The sequence below is a fragment of the Podarcis gaigeae genome (assembly GCF_964106915.1).
Source record: "Podarcis gaigeae genome assembly, chromosome: 11".
Lineage (NCBI taxonomy): Eukaryota > Metazoa > Chordata > Lepidosauria > Squamata > Lacertidae > Podarcis > Podarcis gaigeae.
Window position 1 is genome coordinate 42154641 of NC_139687.1, and position 22211 is coordinate 42176851.

General features: G+C 43.7%; 1 protein-coding gene across 1 annotated transcript in view; it reads left to right on the plus strand.

The window, feature by feature from the left end:
* The first annotated feature begins 1838 nt into the window (after window positions 1-1838).
* ANKRD55 (ankyrin repeat domain 55) overlaps window positions 1839-22211 on the plus strand; it is a 39697-nt gene continuing 19324 nt past the window's right edge. The window contains exons 1-6 of the mRNA XM_083703792.1: window positions 1839-2225; window positions 9666-9788; window positions 13620-13750; window positions 14529-14638; window positions 18540-18600; window positions 20815-20943. Coding sequence (XP_083559918.1) covers window positions 2186-2225; window positions 9666-9788; window positions 13620-13750; window positions 14529-14638; window positions 18540-18600; window positions 20815-20943 — 594 coding nt within the window. The 5' untranslated portion in view covers window positions 1839-2185. The remainder of the gene's footprint in view (window positions 2226-9665; window positions 9789-13619; window positions 13751-14528; window positions 14639-18539; window positions 18601-20814; window positions 20944-22211) is intronic.

Consider the following 22211-nt stretch of genomic DNA (forward strand, 5'->3'; position numbering starts at 1 on the left):
GTAATCCACACAATCTGCCAGCATCCTGGCATTGAAGCCCACATTTACATCTGTCCTGGGCCCCACATAGAAACATAGACACCTGTCTTATATTGAGTCAGGCGACTGGCCCACCAAACTCAGTATTGTCTATTTAGCTTTCTTTAATTTCAGTGCCACCTTTCATTTGACGATCACAGGGCAGTTTACCACATAGAGACACAAAAAGCATAGAGTGAGAGACTAGGGTGATGTCCACTGTTTCCAGAAACTCTTCTCACTGTGAGATTTTGCGGGTGAGCTGAGAGTTTGTTTGGAGCCTGGGTGAGAACCTGGAGGCTGAGAGGGAGGGTGCGTCAGAAGGAAAAGGAATTGATATTGATTTATATATTTAAATACATTAATGTAACATTTCTATATGTAACTGTGTGTTATTGTAATATTTAAAGTTGTCTGCTGTTGCTTCAGGTTTGTTTGTTTGTTTATTTTGTTTTTTGTATACTGCTTAGAGATCTTTTTAATATACTAAGCGGTATAGAAATTAAACACTCAATCAATCAATCAATCACCAGGCGAGCCTCGCTAGGAAGAGCATTCCACAAGTTGGGAGCCATTGCAGAAAAGGCCTGCGCCCCTCCAACATTTCTCCAATGAAAATACAGATGTCCTATTCAGTGTTGTTGTTGATATTCTGCCCATCTGACTAGGTTGCCCCAGCCACTCTGGGTGGCTTCCAACACACATAAAATGCTAAATATATATATATAAAAACCTTCCCTATACAGGGCTGACTTCAGATGTCTTCTAAAGATTGTATAGTTGCTTATCTTTTTGGCTCGGGGGCGTCACATAACTCCTTACCCACCAACATTTCTCCAATGAAAATAGGGACATCCTAAGGAAAAGTGTCACATTCTGGGATTAAATCAGAAACGTCTGTAAATCTGTGACTGTCCCTGGAAAATAGGGACAGTTGGACACCTCACTGATGCTCATACCAAGGTGACAGGGAGGGTTGTGAGGTGACAGGAAGGAGGTTTGGGGTTTGGTGAGGCATGTGCTAGGAACAAGAAAGGACAACAAAGGCCAGTCACAACCAGTGGTAGGGAGATTCATTGAGAAGTGTGATGAAGACATGTAAACACCCCACAGACAAATCAGGATGAATGCTGATTGTCCAGTAACTGTTCTGTAAACAAAGCGGAATGAATGCTCATTAAAGAACAGGTGCAAGACTCCTCCAGCCATCCTTTTTATTGTGACTGCATTATGATTTGTTCTCATGATGGTATCAGAGTAGTTGAATGTGGTTCCACTTCAGGTTACATACGCTTCAGGTTACATACGCTTCAGGTTACAGACTCCGCTAACCCAGAAATAGTGCTTCAGGTTAAGAACTTTGCTTCAGGATGAGAACAGAAATTGTGCTCCGGCAGCGCAGCAGCAGGAGGAGGCCCCATTAGCTAAAGTCGTTCTTCAGGTTAAGAACAGTTTCAGGTTAAGAACGGACCTCCGGAACGAATTAAGTACTTAACCTAAGGTACCACTGTATATTAAACAATGCATGTTTAACATAATATAAAGACTGCCATTCTAAATATACCTAATGGGCTTTTCCCAAGTGAATATGCATAAGATGGTGGGCTGATTAACCCAGGTTGCTCAGTGTTTAGAGTTGGGGGAGAGGGGTATTGTTAATGGGCAGCAGGGTATATACCCTTGCAATATTCAGAGAGAGAGTGTTGACTCTTTTTGCCCCAGTACATGCTGTTTCACCTGAGTAATGAGAACATCAGCTTGCAAACGGCACCGCAAGCTTTGCACATGCTCTGTCTGGCGCGATGGATTCTCATTCATCTGCGGAGACTTCAGTTTAAGCACGGCATTCTTGCAGCTGACGCTGCATTCTCAGCAGTGCCCTTCTCAGACACAGGATGAAAGATGGTTTATTTTCCCTGTGAAATGGTGGTACCTTAGGTCATTTCCAATCAACATTTTGATTAGGGTCTTTTACAGATGGAAGATATTGTTCTTCGTACATGACTGAAGTGTGGTTGCCTTTCTGATAAGCTGCAGCCATAAAGCAAATTTAATCCAGAAAGGAAGACTGGCGGCAGCAATCATTGAATGCGTTGTTTACTGGTGTGATATATGGGCTATTGCTACGGCGATTGCAGAGGTGAGGGGGGAAATGCAATAGGCAACCATGGATTTTAGTACTTCATCAGTATTTGATCAACAGAAAGGTAAGCTGTTTGTTGTTAATGCTAATATTCATTCATGCTCATATGCCTGTTGCTGTTGCATTCTCATTCACATCAGACAGAACGTTTCATGTTACATGTGGGAATTCTTAGACCATGTGAATTTCATGTCAAACTGTTCAATTCGACTATATTCACATGTTGGTTTTAAAAGGGGGGTCTATTTCAGTTTGTTTTAAAGGCAGCCATTTCAGTATGCTACAGTATGGAAATGGTTAACCAAAAGAGGTAAGTTCTATGGAGAAAACTGACTGTGTTTGACATTTTCCTCATATTCGACAGGAGATTTCTACTTTTGCAGCTAGTTTATCTGCTTTCTGGGTTTTGTAAAAACCTAACTAATTAGGCTTCTTGGTTTAAATAAAATATGAATTAAGTGCAAGCCACTGAAAATTCAGTGGCTGGCAATGCTCTCATCTTTCAACAAATCCTTAAATTGATGGCATGGATACTGACAAACTACAAATGTCCAATTGTATATTCCAATCCGATAAGCAAAGGTGCATTTTATCCAGGAAAAGTTACTACAGAAATTAAATCACTTGCTCTGTAGTGTGATGGAAGAATTTTATTTCTTGGATTTCAATTTAATTTACTCTATGATTTTTTATTCTAAGTGCCCGATTCCAAAATTTCAGTAACTTTTCATATGACTTTTGTACCCACCAAATGATCTGAAATCATGTCAGGCATTGATATTGCACCAAACAACAAGAACCAAAGAACAAGGTGTTGATGATTGTCCTCTGGTCTTGTGTCTGCACCTGCAAGTTGTACATGTTTGCTAGGAAAGCAGAATCAGGCCCATATTGAAAAGCATCTTGGCTCTATGACTTCATGAAAGGGCACAAGCATAATGTTAGAGAATGAATTCTGTCTGCTCAGTTTCTTTGCCATGTCAAAACAGTTGTACTCTTTTATCTATAGACCAGTTTTCCGTGCTGAAGTCTCTGCACTATCTATTAATTTTAAAGCAAAGGATAGTCATTCTAATCCACTCTGGTCACTGAGATGGGCATGCAGAGCTCCTCTACCCACAAAAGCTTCTCTAATTAATTTGACCAAGGGAGCAAAGCCATGAAAGGTTTCCTTTGAGTATGTGGATCTGCCCACGTCATGAATGTGAATGGAGACAGAGTATGCATAAAAGCATAAGAACTGCTGTATCAGACCGAAGGTCTATGCAGTCAGGCACTCTCTCGTCTCCAGCAGCACCCAGCATACACAATCAGGAGAAGCAGAGAATGATGGAGAATCCTTTGGTTCCCAGCATCTTGGAAAAAGGAGTGTCTAATAGTCTTGGAATAAAGAAGCTCATTTCCCAGCTAATGGGGCTAATAGCCACTGACGTACCTGAGCTTCATGAATTTATCTCATCTGTGCCTAAAGCCATCAGATCACTAGAACTTTGCATCTTCATCACATGGGAAGGAGAGGGGGGAAGATAACTCTGGGTCCTGGAAAGTGCCTCTGAGGATGTGCAGAGGGCATGCTGCGCCTCACTGAGGCTTCTATACATTTGAAATTTAGGGCAATGATAGAATTAGGTAAAGGTAAAGGGACCCCTGACCATTAGGTCCAGTCGTGACCGACTATGGGGTTGCGACGCTCATCTCGCTTTATTGGCCAAAGGAGCCGGCATACAGCTTCTGGGTCATGTGGCCAGCATGACTAAACCACTTCTGGCAAACCAGAGCAGCGCACGGAAGCGCCATTTACCTGCCCACCGGAGCGGTACCTATTTATCTACTTGCACTGGCGTGCTTTCAAACTGCTAGGTTGGCAGGAGCAGGGACTGAGCAACGGGAGCTCACCCCGTTGCGGGGATTCAAACCGCCAACCTTCTGATCAGCAAGTCCTAGGCTCTGTGGTTTAACCCACAGCGCCACCCGTGTCCCTTTGAATTAGAATTAGCACCTCTCATTTTACGAATTAATCAATTTATTGCTTTTATCAATGCCCACACCTCTGCAAAGCTGCACGTGAGGACTAGCTTTTGCCTGTGTGTCTCCGCACTTTGTATTCAGAGACAAGGCAGACAATAGGGAGCAACCCGTTGCACTCCCACTGTCCTCCATTGTCCTCATTACACCACTGGCAGTCCCAATTGCCCCCAGTATTCGACAGTTTCTGCCAGGCTACCCAGCATTTGGATATCACATGTTCATCATGCACCAGAAGATAATGACATGCAGTTTGCCTGCTTTCCGTCCCCTTCCACAGAAGTATCCCAGACTTTTGGATGCTATGGGAATACTGAGAGGAAAAGGAGAAGGGGGGGGGGGAATGCAAGCATTTTACCTTTGGATGTTCATGGACAGGCATAAATTAAAACCTGCGCCTGCAGCTGTGTGTGAGAGAGTCTTTCTTCTTGAAATCCAGAGCCCCAAACGTGCAGTTGTATGCATGGGAGGGAGGCTGTTATTGGACATTATTATGAATGAATGGGAGTGACAGGGCCAGCTCCAGATTGAAGGGTGGTATCTTCTGGTAGGCCGGCTCCCTTCTCAGAGCTCCCCACCCCCTTGCTCAGGAGGCTGGTGGCAGGAGGGGAGCAGAGGTAAGCAGCTACAAAGCTGCTCTGGTGAACACTGTGGTAGCTTGGACCCTCCAGTGCCCTGATGCAGTATCACTGCAGTGCATTGTGGGAAATCTAAATGGTACTCCTCTCCCCTAGAGCACCTGAAAAGGGGTGTCCATCAGCAGGGAGCCCTGCCAGGTCAGGTGCAAACGTTTGTCTACTTATTTATGTTTGGGACGCGGGTGGCACTGTGGGTTTAATGCTGGTTCTGCTGGTATTAGTATTAGTTTAGTATTGCTAAAGGGACGTGGGGGCACTGTGGTCTAAACCACAGAGCCTAGGGCTTGCCGATCAGAAGGTGGCAGTTCAAATCCCCACAACGGGGTGAGCTCCCGTTGCTTGGTCCTTGCTCCTGTCAACCTAGCAGTTCAAAAGCCCGTCAAAGAGCAAGTAGATGAATAGGTACCGCTCTGGTGGGAAGGTAAATGGTGTTTCCGTGTGCTGCTCTGGTTCGCCAGAAGCGGCTTAGTCATGCTGGCCACATGACCCGGAAGCTGTACACCGGTTCCCTTGGCCAATAAAGCGAGATGAGCACCGCAACCCCAGAGTCGGTCACAACTGGACCTAATGGTCAGGGGTCCCTTTACCTTTACTAGTTATTTATTTATTTATTGTGTTAATATCCTGCCTTTTTCTCCAAGTAGCTCCAGGTGGCAAACATGGTTCTCATACCCTCCAACTGGGACATGCAAAAAAACTGGGACATCCATCTTCCGGGGAGCAGGCTCCCATATGAGTCACGTGACCCTCATGTGATCATGGCCTTACAAGATGTGTTTTTTTCAGGGCTTGGGAAGGGGCTGTGACACCAAAGGTTGATTGGATGGACCCAGAGTGTGGGGAATGTGTCTTTACGTGGCAATGGGTTGCCTACTGCCCTTAAACAGGAGGTAATGCATCCATTCCTGTATATGCCCACCTACCTGTCTGCATCTTGGGTAAGGTGGTGGACAGAGGGATGGGTAAGACACTACAGGAGTTCCTGGAGAATATGAAGTCTGTAGATCCTTTTCAATCTGGGTTCAGTTCTGGGAGTGAACTAGCCTTGGTCACCCTGATACATGACTTCTATCAAGAATGGGATAGCTCTGTTTCTCAGTCACTCAGCGGCTTTTGATACCACTGAGCATGGCATCCTCATGGACCACCTCTGTGGGATGTGTATTGGGGTCACTGTTTAACAGTGGTTCCACTAAGGGTCATGTCCAGAGAGTAGCACTAGGAGATTGTGTTTCAGCTCCACAGTGTCTGTGCTATAGTGTACCACAGGGTGCAAATTTGTCCCTAATCTAACATCTCTATGTTGTTGACCCTGTCCATCCATGTGAAGCCACTGGGTGCAGTCATTCAGACTTCTGAGACAAAATGTCATCAGCATGCTAATGACACATAGCTCCACTTCCCCTTAAAATCTGAATCAGGAGAAAGAGGCTGTACGTGATCTGGACCGTTGTCTGGCTGTAGCAGAGGAAGGCCCATAAACTAAACTTGAACCCTGGGGAGATGGAGGCACTGTGGGTTGGTTGTTTTTGTGTCTGGGACACTGGCACATGATCCGGGTGAGACGGCACTCTGGACATAACAGATATGGAGTTTGGCTCTATCTCTGTCACTCAGATACCCTCAGGGTATAGGAGTGCCTTTTGCCAGCTATAGCTGGTGCACCAACTATGGCCATTTCTGGACAGGAAGGGTCTGGCCTTGTAACAAGAGTGGGAAACCGGTTTTGGAAATGGTTTTAAGTTGAATTAACTCAGTAATGATTTGTAATAATCTGGAAAATCAATAAAAAATAACTGGGGGACTGTGGCTAGCACTGCCCATGACAGCACATGGGCCTCTGGCTCCATTCTATAAACATGTGCATGTTCAGTGTATCTAAAAAGGGATGCTTTGAAGTTTGTAGCTCTGTGCATGCCACATAATCAGGGGTCTCTTATCACACAGAACTCCTACAGGCATGAAGCTGCTCTAGAGTAGGGACCCCTTTGCAGATGTTGTGCTGAGCAGGCATATGGCAAGGGATGGCGCCAGCAGCATGGTCCCACTTCCTCCTTCTCCCCTTGCGCCTCCAACAGATGAAAATGGTCTGAAGAGGGCTTTTACATATGCGAATGTCTTGTTGTTGTTGTTGTTGTTGTCTAGTCGTTTAGTCGTGTCCGACTCTTCGTGACCCCATGGACCAGAGCACTCCAGGCACTTCTGTCCTCCACTGCCTCCCGCAGTTTGGTCAAACTCATGCTGGTAGCTTCGAGAACACTGTCCAACCATCTCGTCCTCTGTCGTCCCCTTCTCCTTGTGCCCTCCATCTTTCCCAGCATCAGGGTCTTTTCCAGGGAGTCTTCTCTTCTCATGAGGTGGCCAAAGTATTGGAGCCTCAGTTTCAGGATCTGTCCTTCCAGTGAGCACTCAGGGCTGATTTCCTTCAGAATGGATCGGTTTGATCTTCTTGCAGTCCATGGGACTCTCAAGAGTCTCCTCCAGCACCATAATTCAAAAGCATCAATTTTTTGGCGATCAGCCTTCCTTATGGTCCAGCTTTCATTTCCATACATCACTACTGGGAAAACCATAGCTTTTACTATACGGACCTTTATCCCACGAATGTCTTATCCCACTCTAAATATCAGCGGCACAGAACATGTGATTTCTTGAGCACTGACCAAAGGCCACAGCACGTATGAATAGTTTCATCTGAGTCAAAGGACCATTAGTTGCTAGGCTACCTTTCTGCTTACCAGAAAGAAAAGCGCCTCCTCTACTTGACAGTTACTGCTGTTGGCTGCAATCATGCAAATCGATGTGAGAGGAGGGAGGGGATTGGCATAAACTCGTTTCAGGCTTCGATGCCTTTGAGACATCAGCAAGTGCTGAGCAGCAGCCTTATTGTGGATTCCTCTTACGTAGAAATCACAGACTGACTAAACCACAGGCTGTTACACTTCCCTCCCGCTGTGCTTCCTCTTCTGCACAGGCCAGTGAAGCCCTGCAAGATGAAAGCGCAGGCATATAGCATGGGGTAATATATTGTTACGGAAATTGGGCACCACCCCCAGTCTTTGCCAAGCGGTAGCAAGATTCCAGGGGGTTCCAGGTGTTCACCCAGGGCCTGTGCTGCTTTGGAGAATTGAAGATGAAGTGGAGACTGTGTTATACAGTACCATAACTGCACCAATGTACTGCCAAATCCCAAGAGATTAACCCCCTCTAAATATGTATGTATGTACATATTTTAATCGGGTGTGTGTGTGTGTGTGTGTGTGTGTGTGTGTTGGCAGGGGCCCCCCTTTGATGGCTAAGAACCAAAAAAGAATCTTTTAAAAATGTGTAACTTGTTTAAAAATTAAAGCACATTGAAAGCATATATAGCAATACTAGGTAAAGGTAAAGGGACCCCTGGCCATCAGGTCCAGTCGCAGACAACTCTGGGGTTGTGGCGCTCATCTCGCTTTATTGGCCGAGGGAGCCAGCGTGCAGCTTCCGGGTCATGTGGCCAGCATGACTAAGCCACTTCTGGCAAACCAGAGCAGCACACAGAAATGCCGTTTACCTTCCCGCCGGAGCGGTACCTATTTATCTACTTGCTCTTTGACGGGCTTTTGAACTGCTAGGTTGACAGGAGCAAGGACCAAGCAACGGGAACTCACCCCGTTGTGGGGATTTGAACTGCCAACCTTCTGATCGGCAAGCCCTAGGCTCTGTGGTTTAGACCACAGTGCACCCACGTCCCTTTAGCAATACTAAACTAATACTAATACCAGCAGAACCAGCATTAAAAATATATTAAACTCTCAGATTCTAAAAGTTCTGGGGAGAAAAACACCTCCACCTTTTCCCCACAAGCCAGGTAGAGCACACAGGGCCTCTATGCCAGGCATGGGGATCCTGCGCCCTTTCAGATGTTGCTGAATCATGACTCCCACCCAACAGTCCCAGCCTGCATGGCCAATGGCCAGGGATGATAGAAATTGTAGTTCAGCTGTTAAGTTGTGGGTGAACATATCAGACGACACAGTGATTCTTCAAACAGCTCTTGTTTATTCAAAGGCCAGGACAGAACTGAACTGAAGGGTCCAATCAGCCTGCTTATATAGAGCTCCAGTACAATGTAACTGTAACAACTTTCTAAAACTATCCAATCACTGAACGTCACTTTTGATCTATTATTTGCATAACTATCTACAGTATCCCCCTGCTGGCCCAGAGTGAGAACTTCAGTACATAACATCAGCAACATCTGGAGGGCCAAAGGTTCTCGACACCTGTTTACACCAAAGATGTCACAACTGAAAAGGCCTTGCCTAACTGCATTTATTATTATTTGCTGCATTTATACCCCACCCTTCTCACCAAGGTGCCCATGGTGGCAAACACTTCTATGATAGAAAAATAGTTAAAAATAAAATATAGCAATATTTTAAAACAGTTTAAAATATCTAAAAGCAATTAATCACAATGAAATAATTATTTTTTAAAAACTTATTTAAAAAAGCATGTGTCTGAATAGGCCTGCTGAAATAGAAATGTTTTGAGGTCTTTTTGTATAAAAAGTAACTTATAAGTGCAAATCATAATCTTAACAATCTAGATCATGATCTGCAGCTTCCGTCATCACAAAAGTGCATTGAAGACGTTTGGATTGGAACAGCAAAATGCCTGCCTGCCCTTTTATGTTAGGATTTGCTCCTGCGTTGTGAAATGATGTTTTTCTTCCGTCTTCTATGTGACTGTCTTTAATGTGAGGGCTGTGTTTAACCTTGCCATCGATCTTCTTCCAACCCCACCACCAACAAAGACAAAAACAAAATATTTTGTTTTCCCTGCTGCTTTTATTCCCACAGGCGATTCGGCAGAAGAATTCGACTTGACTCTGGTATATCAAGCAGCAGCTAATGGGGATATCAACACTTTGACGGCTGTCATTCGTGAAGATCCCTCAATACTAGAATGCTGCGACAGTGATGGTAAAGCAATTCTTTCTCTGGTTTTCAGTTGCTAAAAGTTGTAACTAATTGCTATGGCTCTGCTGTTTTTAGCATCACTTTCAACATCACAGTATCACGGCTAGAGACTTCCTTCTTTACAAGTGAAAGAAAAGGGGTAGTAATTACGGTAGTTTTTTAAAGACACCTTCTTCCTCCTCTCTGTTCTCAACAATATATGGCACAATCATATATTATAGCTGCACAACTCCCAGAAAGTGAATTCTTCTCCAGTGTACCTAATAACAAGCTGAAGGGGCTGAAACTCAGCTAGACAGCACTGCTTTGAATGCAGAAAGTCTAGAGGTCAAATATTTATTTTTGACATTTATTTATTTTTGACATTTATATACAGTCATACCTCATGTTGCATTCTGCTCTTGTTTCGGACTTTCAGCTTACGAATGTGGAAAACCCGGAAGTGTTTACTTTTGGGTTTGACGCCCACGCACTCACAGAAGCGCTCAATCGCGCAATGCACATACGCAGAAGAGGCACTCTAGTTGTGGACTTTTCGGGGTGTGAATGGCACCCTGAAACACACTAAGTCTGCAACTAGAGGTACCACTATACCAACTTTGGGATGCGGGTGGCGCTGTGGTCTAAACCACTGAGCCTAGGGCTTGCTGATCAGAAGGTCGGCGGTTTGAATCTTCGCGACAGGGTGAGCTCCCGTTGCTCGGTCCCTGCTCCTGCCAACCTAGCAGTTTGAAAGCACGAAGTGCAAGTAGATAAATAGGTACTGCTCCGGCAGGAAGGTAAACGGCGTTTCCGTGCGCTGCTCTGCTTCGCCAGAAGCAGCTTAGTCATGCTGGCCACATGACCCGGAAGCTGTACACCAGCTCCCTCGGCCAATAAAACGAGATGAGCTCCGCAACCCCAGAGTCGACCACGACTGGACTTAACTGTCAGGGGCCCTTTACCTTTTTATACCAACTTTGTCTTCCAGCAATCTCAAGGTGGTACATGGTTCTCTTCCCCTCCATTTCATCCTGACAACAACCCTGTGAGGTAGGTTAGGCCGAAGGTCACCCAACGAGCTTCATGGCTGAGTGGGAATTTGAACCCTGCTCTCCCTGGTCCTTTTAGTCCTACACTCTAACCATCACACCACACTGGCTCTCAATCTCCACAATCTCTAGCATCTCCAGGAAGGCCTTGAAAAACCTCTTGCCTGAAACCCTAAAAAGCCAATGCTAGCCGGAGCAGACCATACTGAGCTATATGGACCAATGGTCAATTCAGGATGAAGCAGCTTCATATGTCCATACTGTAATCCTAAATGTTCACAAACAGCAACTGTGAAAGATTGAGAACTATATACTATGGGAGAAGCACTGAGTTGGTTGGTTGGTTGGTTGGTTGGTTGGTTGGTTTTCAGTGTAGAAACAATAATGTCATCTGTAAGAGTTTCAGGACAACAGTTCTGGTTAATGAATGAGGTAACAACAGGACTGCTTTACTATTGCTTGTGACAGTTATACATACGAGCAGGGGACCTGCAGGGATGGGGGAATAAAGAAAAGGCTGGTGAATAGTTTCCTTTGCTTTGATGGCAAACCTCACCCTAGCAGTTTAAGCAGCATTGCTTCTTTGCAAGATTGTTTGCCTTGCTGGATAAGAAATAAAGGTTGCCTTTCAGCTGGCTGCACATCTTTTGTTTTAAAGCCTGCTGTGTTCTGTCAGTTGAACTTATGAAATCTGAAACAACACTGAGTTCAATGACACCTACGCCCAGGTGAATTTTAGCAGTATCAGTCATTCCTTCTTGTATCAAAAAAAAAACCCCATGCATGTGGGGATGTTTCCAGCTTAGCTAGAATTAGCTACCTGAATTACTAGTTTTCCATATGTGAGGAACTTTTGACATGCTTCGAACAACAGTCATTTGAGTTCCTGAAGTAGCACAGTCTAAGGAAATCTGCAGCCAGGAAGGCTGAACTGCATGGTTTTTCTGAACATTTGAATTAGCTGCTGGTGTGTAAAGATATACCCATCAGCTGCCCTGAATAGCCAGCACTGTGGCACAACTCCGCTGAACAGCGCCAGAGTGCCGAATTGGAAGGTGCATCCCTCCTGACGTCCCAATTTGGAGGGCAACAATGTTGGAGGGTATGTAAAAGAGCTATCTGTACATTTCTGTGCCACTCTACGTAGCTTGGCGTTCACGACAGAAGTGTGGAAGAGGGAAGCGAAAAAAGAAAGTAAGAGGCCGGTGACTAGTTCCCCAATTAACTACTTGGATCTAGTTAATTAAAAAAAAGCTGCACCTAAAAATGAAAGTCATTAGGCTGGTCTTTCAGTCACGAAACATTGCTCCATCCACGATGGTTGCTGCTCCTCATTCCACAGTTTTGCTTTTGATTTGCCTCATTCGGTTTCTGTGCAGCTTTTGTACTGCAGAGGACAAAATTTGCCAATTTGCAAAATGATCAGTGCGTTAATAAACAAGGGATAAGAGACAAAATGGTGGGCACATGACAGGCTTAGGAGGCAAACAGTGATGTGGAATAGTAGATATATGTGTTGCAGGAATGACTATTATGTCGGGCTTCTACAACATGAGAGCTGTGAGAGGAATTCTAGATTGCAGGAAGCCACGGTTTGTGGGTCTAACATCCTGTTCCCCACCCGCATCTCTCTGCCTCACTTTCAAGCTAATAGTACTGATTCCTTTGCCTAGGGGTGGGAGAGAAATTTGAATCAGTTTAAAGGTAAAGCTGCCACATTTTCACTTTCCAAACAATACAGTACATGAAATGAAATACAGGCATCTTCCAAAATGTGCATATTCCTGAATTTTGCAGTGATGTTTTCCAAGTCGGGTGTACAAAAAATTATATACCAAAGGGCACATTTTAAAATGCATCTATTTGTGAAAATAACACACACAAATGCATTCTGTGAGCTTCTTTGGGAGGAAGGGTGGGATAAAAAAAGTAAATTATCGTTATAATTATAGGGGAAATTACTTTGCAAAAAGGCTTATGCATTTTAGTTAGGACTTAAAATAAGGAAACAAATCGTCTGCAACCCTAAGTGAAGCAGTTTGGAGCCCAATCTCCCCCTATTTATTCTGTCCAACGGGGGCAACTGGTGGGTAAGGTAAGGCATGAAGTCACCCTGAAAGCTCTTGCTAATGTTTAAAATAAAAAATCTTGAAAGGGTAGTGGGTGTAATTTACTTTGGTATCTGCCTCAGATTACTTCCCTTCCAGTTTCTCCCCCCTAAGCTAGCCAGGTACAGAATGAATACACACAAACACACGTCAACTAACATAGTCATATAATATAGTTAACTTATGTGGAGTTTGAAATTGGACTCTCCTGAGAGGTAACAATACTTCCAGGAGTGCAAGCACTTTTTAAAGCAAAATGAAGCACTTGATATACTATACATGTGTTTTTTACTAAAGGTAAAGGACCCCTGACCATTAGGTCCAGTCGTGACCGACTCTGGGGTTGCTGCACTCATCTCGCTTTATTGGCCGAGGGAGCCAGTGTACAGCTTCCGGGTCATGTAGGCAGCATGACTAAGCCGCTTCTGGTGAACCAGAGCAGCGCACGGAAACACCATTTACCTTCCCGCTGGAGTGGTATCTATTTATCTATTTGCGCTTTGACGTACTTTCGAACTGCTAGGTTGACACGAGCAGGGACCGAGCAACGGGAGCTCACCCTGTCACAGGGATTCGAACCACCGACCTTCTGATCAGCGAACCCTAGGCTCTGTGGTTTAACCCACAGCGCCACCCACGTCTTTGTTTTTGTACTAACTGTGCCTTAAATGAAATACATTTTTTTCCTTTCCAAGGCTGTACTCCCTTGATGCACGCCATCTCAGGACGGCAGCTTGATACAGTGAAATTACTGCTGAAGATGGGAGCCAATATCAACACCCAAGATGCATGTGGGCACACTAGTTTATCTCTGGCAACCTACCTGGTATGGAGCTTTCCTTCCCCTGTACATAGTTTTTAGGAAAAATCAACAACAAAAAAGCAGCATTTTGGAACTATTATAGCATATGATTAATACTGGCAAAATACGACATTATCAAAGGGACTGCTGACAGTTTATATCATTAAAAATGCATTTGTTAAACTTGCAACAGCTCCACTAGGGTGTTTTTTTAAGCACACACATCATCTTCTGAAGTAAACATTTCCTTTGTCCAGCGTTATGTTGGATATCTCTTCATCAGAAAAAATGTCATTCGGTAATCATATGCTGCGGAACTAGAAATTGCGAAACAGAAGGACATTTCCTATAGATTCTTCCTCCTGGTTGCTATAAATTATTTTATTGCACTGGAAATCATTTTTTGCATTGTGTTCATGGACCCCCACCAGTGGCTCCCCCTAGTTCTATGGACCACAGGTTAAGAACCCCTGCTTCAGCAGATGTAATGCCATGAAACATCAAGGAAGGTAGACCTACAAACTAGCACAATCTCTGGGGTCTTAAGAGTGCCAGGTGCCAATTAACTCAGTATTTAGGTCCCAAACCTAGAGATATAGATTGCAGTCCTACGTCTACATCTTACCCAGGAGTAAGACATGCTGGAATCAATGGGACTTGTTTCTGAGTAGTCGTGTACGGATTGCACTGTTACCTTTTTTTAAAAAAAATATATTGTTGAAACAAATTCATATCCAGTATACATATTTTTTCAAAAAAGTTTCGAATTTGCACAGCCTCTTTCCTTTTGATTCACTTTCAGGGGTGGCTGGAAGGTTGTGTCAGCCTGCTGAGAAATGGTGCCAAACAGAACATCCCAGATAAAAATGGAAGATTACCACTCCATGCTGCCACTGCTGATCCCAATGTCAGGTATGCTCTTTGAGCTACAGATAATGAATCTTTTAATAGATCTGTAATCTGTAGCTTTTTCATTATTGCTCATAGTGGTTATAACATGTTCCCTCTTAGGTAATAAAAGAGGTTGATAAGACTCATTAGAATTTCAGCCTTTTTGCATTATTATTAATCATACTTCTCTACCTGCCTGGGCGTCCTGTACTAATAATTAACTCCACATAAAGGGTTGCTGATGAAGGTTTTCACAGCTGTGGTGTTGCTTGCTGTACTTCAACCCTGGCTTGGTATTTCATGCAAGTTTTAGTCAGAGTAGACCTATTGAAATCAATGGACCTTAGTCATATATCCCAGTGGGGCTTCACATATACTGTAGTTTCTGTAACAAGTGCAATTGCACCAACTGCAGGAACCAATGAGTGTTCATGAGTACAGCCTACATATGGAAAAAACTAGTTCATGCAAATACTCTTCCTATTTAGAAATGCCTCTCTGCTGGGTGAACAATGACCAGACATTAACATAATTCACACCAGAAACAATAAAACGGGATTTAAGCCTTGTGTAAGTTTCTTCAAGGTAGTGCCAAGGTAAGTAAACAGCCACAGTTCCAGACAACCACATCCAAGACTGTGCAAAAGGTTGATAGTTCAACTCTGTAGCTAAGATTTGCCTTGAGACTACTTTTCCTCAGTTGTGGAGAATCACTGCATGGAACTTTTAACAATACCAACAAGAAATCACTTGATACTCATGTTATCAAGAAAATCCATCGAATTATTGTGGTTCTTATGGGCTGTGATCCTGTGCACAATTTTGTGCAGGCAAATCCCATTGGTTTCTGTGACGCAGATGCATGCAAAACCAAAGACAGTGTCATTCTTATTTAATTTAATATTGATTTCCTTGAAGCAGGCAAGAAGCAACGGGAGCACTTGCTTCATTCTGTGCAAATCACAGCTTGATGTGGACGCATGTATGCAACAACACCTAATCCATTTTAAGGAAACAAACAGGATATTACCAGCGTGTGTGCTACCTCTGATGAAAATATTGAACATTGTGCTTCCATGAGTGTATCACACACCCATTATGCTTCACAAACCTCTTCCATCCACTTCTCTCAAGCAATCTCAATTTTCAGTTGCTTTCCTAATTTTCTGGCATCCTTGTTCTTCTTTATACACATCATTTGAACAGTACTCTTGGAAGGTTTCAAGGCAACCAAGAGGACATTATCATTAAATAAAACATCCACAGAATAGGGGCCAGCACTGATATTTGGAAAGGGAGTGGTAATTTAGTTTAGCAGCAACACAGAGAGATCCCTGCAAAATAAATTTCTACAGTCCCCATGGTAACGGGCAGACCTTTGGTCAGAGCAGAAGTGTGCCAGCTGTTCAGCTCCTTTTCATCTGTCTTATTAGCCCAAATCAGCAAAATTAGATATTCTGAATATGATCACTCCATTACCAGAAAGCACTGCTGAAATGCCACAGATCTTCGCCATGACCGTTTGTTTTTCTCTTCATCTTTGCTCAACATGGCAAGGAACACAAACAGCAATGTCCATGTAAGAAATCAATGTGTATCCAGAATAAAATATAATATAATAATATTAATAACTTTTTAATTAAACAACTAAATTCAGCACTAAGACATCTCAAATTGTGCAGCAAAAGGGTGTGTTCTGATACTTGTATAAATTCAACAAATTAAGTCATGTTACATCACGTTACCCACATTTAGTGGGGGTGCAGGGAGCAGCCCAGGAAAAGGGAAGAAAAATAAACTTTGTTGCATGAACCTGAACTCTGTTCCATGGATGGAAAGAAAGTTAGGATCCAAGCCACCCTTTCTATCTTTCTCCTAACACAATTGGTGTTTTTGAGTGATTGACATGACCATTTGAAAACCCCAATTCATTTTCCATTCATGGAAAGATAGTTACACATATGGGTGGATCTGTTTCATAAGAATAGTTCTCATTTCATGAACAAACTCCCTTCTGCTCATGGAACAACAGTGTTGGAGCCCTCTCTGTGGTTTACATAAGCCCTACAAACCAGGATCACAAACCATCTTCAAAATGTGGTTTGCAAACTTGGTTTGGTGGGCAAGTGCAAATTTGTCAGTTCAGCTGTAGTACGGCCAAGGTATGGTTTGTCTAAATAACTATTTGAACTGAAACATGTAAGAAGGAAGCATGTGAAACAGGGCTTGTTGTTCCCATGGTGCTAAACCTTAGTTTGATGTTATGGTAAATGCAAAATTCACATTGCAATAAATTAATGCCTCTCTTGCCATATCGCTTACCACCAAAAGGTAACTCAAAAAAACCAAACATCCTGGAATATATTGCTGAATTCGGGCAAGTCTATAGTTATATACTGTAGATTTTTCCTAATGGTGGCATTCATATCCATGAAGATCTATTTTCCATCGTACAGTGGTACCTCGGGTTACGTACTTAATTCGTTCTGGAGGTCCGTTCTTAACCTGAAACTGTTCTTAACCTGAAGCACCACTTTAGCTAATGGGGCCTCCCACTGTCACTGCGCTGCCAGAGTACAATTTTTGTTCTCATCCTGAAGCAAAGTTCTTAACCCGAGGTACTATTTCTGGGTTAGCGGAGTCTGTAACCTGAAGCGTATGTAACCTGAAGCGTATGTAACCTGAAACGTATGTAACCCGAGGTACCACTGTACTGTAGGTTTGTTTCATTTTTTAAAAAATAAATTTTTATTTTATGGTTTATTTTTGTTTATATTTTGAATTTGATATATAGGGGGGCACCAAAATCTTTCAAGTGTTTAGGGCCTCTCAAGGTCTTAATCCGGCCCTGAACATAGGCAGATAATTTAACTTGAGAACAAGAGGCACACTTGTGCACACAACTTGAGCATTCCCTGCTTTGACATGCCTATCCTAGAGTAAGAAAACAAATCCTGGAGCAGCTGCCTTAACCTGATGTGTCAGCCAACACTCATGCTTTGTTTCACCCAAATAAACCATGAACAGGAAACCAATGATGACCCCTGGCTTCTTCTTTGTTTGGAGAAAAACCATAAACCCTGGTTTGCACATAATGCTAAGCCAGTTGCTTTCTCCCCTTTAGCAAGGGACTATAGAGGGAGGAGTGCTCGACTCGCGACGGGACAGCGAAAAGTGAGGCCGCGCGGCTGGCGCAGCAGCAAGTTAAGCTGCCGTCCACGCCCCCTCAAGCCACCTGGTTGGACTCTTGCCCGTGGGCGTGGTGTGCCAGCCAGGTGAGTGGGTGGCAGGGGGCTAACACCCCCTGCTTGAGGCGGAGATCGGCTCCCGCCCACAACCCCTCCCCTCTTTGCAGGAGGAGAGTCTTTATCATTGGTGGTGTGATCATTTTTTATTTATTTTATATTCTTTATTGAAAAATAAAAAGAATAAAATACAAGTGCAGAGTAAGACACAAAAAAGAAAAAGAAAAAAGGTCTGGTTAACTACAATAACAAGTTGTCCATCCCCCCTTCTTGTAATGTACACAATATCTTTTTTTCTGTTTCGTTTTCTACATGGGTACTATTTCTTATTTTTTAACACAGTGTGATAATGTGACACTGGATCTGAACCATATTTGGGGAAGTATGTGAACAAGGCCATTGATTCTAAGGTTAAAAACAGTACTGTTTAATTAAAGCTTCAGTAAGTTTATTGTGCTAGTCAAAGGCCGTGACAAAAGCATAGAAACTCAAACAATTAATAAAGTTAAGTACATTTGGGTTCCATTGACTTCGTGAAGTGAAAGCTAGGCACATGTTTAATTGTTATGTCACTATGACATAAAGGTGCTTCGTTCTTACTGAAATGGGACCATGACTTTCTCTGAATTTTGTTTTGCCTTTTATTTTGACGTGGAATGTCACTTTGTCCTCCTCAGGCTTTTATCTGTGCTGCTACAGCAATCCGATCTCAGCGAAATCAATCACCAGGACAATGAGGTAAGCAAACTAGTATCCCCTAAATTGTTGTGTGGTGTATAAAGATTGTTATTGACGGGTGAAGGAGTGTTTCATGCTTAACTCTAGCCCAATGGTTGCCATTAATCTGATTTGAACTGATTTTATAATGAAATGATTTTAGAATGTTGTATCATTTTACTATTGTTAGCCACTCTGAGCCTGGCTTCAGCTGGGGAAGTCAGGATATAAATAAAATATTATATTATTATTATTATTATTATTATTATTATTATTAATCTGAGGGTTGGTTCACACAGACATTTAGCATCCACTTGGCCACTGCTATTTTTCTAGAGAAAGAGGTGCTGGAAGTCACCATGAATGCTTCCCTTGTTCTCTTATAATGGCAACGGCGCCCAACTGAGAGGTGCCGGAACTAAGTTCCAGTGAGTTCTGGATGAAAAAAAGCCCTGCACTTGGCCATTGTTGTTTTCTGTCCAGACTACACCATGCTTGGTGAAACAAGCCAACTGAACTGTTTTCAATGACTGTAAACTAGGATTGAAAACACGGAAATACTGTTATAGTTTGTGGGGGTCAGTCTGGATGTTATCAGTAGATCCCTTCCAAACATGTGATCCTGTATTTGTGAGGTTATAAACTATATGAGGAAACCTGCTGAACTGGTCAGACCAGTTTCTTTGTAAAATAATGGCCTTAGCTGGCAAGTTAAGTACTTCCATTTACATGTCCAAAAAGATTGATTGCCCTGTGGCCATAGAGACAAATGAGTGGGCCTTTTCTCAGCTCACCTGGCTGGCTGCCATGTCATCCTAAGAGGGATAACAATAGGTGAAGGGGAGCTGTGTTTATGTGAGTTTTGGCTTATGCTGGAAGCTAGAGACACAGAGACTTGTCTTGCTCTGTGCTCAGGGAACCTAATGGGGAAGCAAGACCTGTGCAGTGTTAATGCTGCGATCCCTTCCATCCTATATTCAGGTTGTATATGTGTACAGATAAAACCATCCTAGGCTGGATCTAGACACATCAAAGAAGCATTTCAGGAAAACACACTGTAAACTTTGTATGAGAAATCGCGTTGGCAAAAATGGAACTCCACAGTGCCATCTGGTGTCACAGTGTTATAATGCATGTACCACGCATATAAAACACTCTTTATTTACCAATCTAGCTGAGTTCCCAGTCTCCATTTCAAGGAAACTGCACCCTGGGTAAGCACTGACACCCTGGAGTCTCTCATTGATTGGAGATTGGGAGGCATACATCATTACAGTTGCCTCTATATTCAGCCATTGCGTATGTAGCCATAATGGTGCCATGCACAATAGGGAGGTATTAGGAGAATCAGGAAAACACCCAGATTTGCTGAAGTTAAGGGGGGGGGAGTAAAAAAGCCCAATGAGGACTAAGCATGGCCAAGGAGTGCTGGGTTGAGGCACAAGGCCCAGTGAGATAACGTGTTTATCATTTCTCCTGATTTGCTCACACAAATCTTACACAGTGGTTAGACTATGCTTCGCTTTATTGAGCTTTAATTCTAGTTTGTTTGTGGGGTGATTATTACACAATGAGCATTCATCCTGTTTTGGTGGCTGGGTGTTTGCACATCTTCCCATTCATCATCCATTCATAGAATCATAGAACTGTGGAGTTGGAAGGAATCCCAAGAGTCATCTAATCAAACCCCCTGCAATTCAGGAATCTCACACTTTTCAATGCATAGCTCTGTTACTTTCCTAACCCCCCAAAAGGCCAGGGTGATTTTTAAAAAGAGGGTTTGTTGCACTAGGTCAGGGTTGGGGAACCTTTTTCTCCCGAGGGCTATTGGGCAACCATCTCAAGGCCACATGCCGGACCAGGGAGAGGGGCAAAAGTGGGCGCAGCAATTAATGTAAACGTTGCTTTTGTCCAATGGGCTAGTTTCACCACACATTCAAACGCCCCTCTAACCTCCATCCCAGACAGGAAGAGGCATCCCCAGAGTTCAAAGACACATTCCAGGCAGGCAAAGGCCTTTGGGGTGTGAATCAGGGGTGTGAATACCACCACACCACCCCCTGTAAATCAGTGCAAAGTCTCCACAGAGGTAGTGTTAGGTCCAGGCAGTATGGTGGTTGCTTTTGGCTCCCTCATAGACATCAGCAGATCTATTGTTTCATAACCTTATTATCCCTACTTCTAGGGCTATCATGCATTGCCCCAAGCTTTGATGTCCTCGGTTGTGATTTTCAGGGGATGACGTCTCTTCACTGGTCTGCGTTCCACAATCGACCCCAGCACACGCAAATCCTGCTGCATAAAGGAGCTGATCCGGTGTTGGTGGACAAAGATTTTAAAACAGCTCTTCACTGGGCAGTCCAGGTATAGTACGGCTGTCCGCCTTTTCAAAAGCAAATGTGTCTATTCATTTGATCCTGTTGTGTTCCATAATGTGAAACCACTGAAAGTAAAAACAACAATAACAAATGAGTACAGTGGTACCTCGGGTTACATACGCTTCAGGTTACAGACTCCGCTAACCCAAAAATAGTACCTTGCTTTAAGAACTTTGCTTCAGGATGAGAACAGAAATTGTGCTCCGGAGGTGTGGCGGCAGCAGGAGGCCCCATTAGCTAAAGTGGTGCTTCAGGTTAAGAACAGTTTCAGGTTAAGAATGGACTTCCAGAACGAATTAAGTACTTAACCCGAGGTACCACTGTAATCTGTAAAATGAGCATGGGAAGTATATATTTCTCAGGATCCCAAATCTGCCTGGGGATCTATAGAACCTTTTTCATAAGAGTTAATCCAGTTCTGTTTCTCAGACACCCCATTTGTAGCTAGGGAAGCAGAGGAAAGAATGCAACCAGGATTTGGCCATAAGGACAGAATTTTTTTAAAAAATGAATTATTTTGCCTCTTATAAAAAGGCATAGAATTATGTCACTGTTTGTTTTGAATATGTCAGCGTGAGTTACGTTCATACACCCACAGCTACCTTCAACATTCAAAGAAATGATTCACCTTTATACAAACCGGCTCACCACAAAGGCTGCTTAATGACAAGAACTGTAAAAGCACTGGCTTGTGGTTGAAAGAGGGGTGGAAATGGAATGTACCACTGGCTTAAAAGACACCTGCTGAGATCCAAAAATATACATTTGTGCAAAGGCTTCAGCCAGGCCCCACACTGGCACATAGTGTATTTTGACAAATGCCCAGCATGAACAGAGAAGTGCCAAGCCAGGCAGATACAGCTGCCATCAACACCAGTATTCACAATGCCAATTTAGTGTCCCTCTCTGATGGTCCATTGAGGCCCAAAGATGATCCAAGGAACTAAAGATGGAAGCTGCAGGTGCCTGGCCCAGGGCTTGTCTTCACAGCACGGGGCTGAGGGAAGACTGGATGGCAGGAGGTGATGCTGCTGCTTTCAAGGACTCTCATCCTCATTGCTACCCACCCCCCTGCTGCCACCAGCCTCCGCCCATCCCTGTTGCATCTGCTATCTGGTAAGCTCATCTGGGAAATCCCTAAAAGGGATTTTGGGGGGTCTAGGGGCCCCCTGGGACACGGGTGGCACTGTGGGTTAAACCACAGAGCCTAGGACTTGCTGATCAGAAGGTTGGTGGTTTGAATCCCCGCGATGG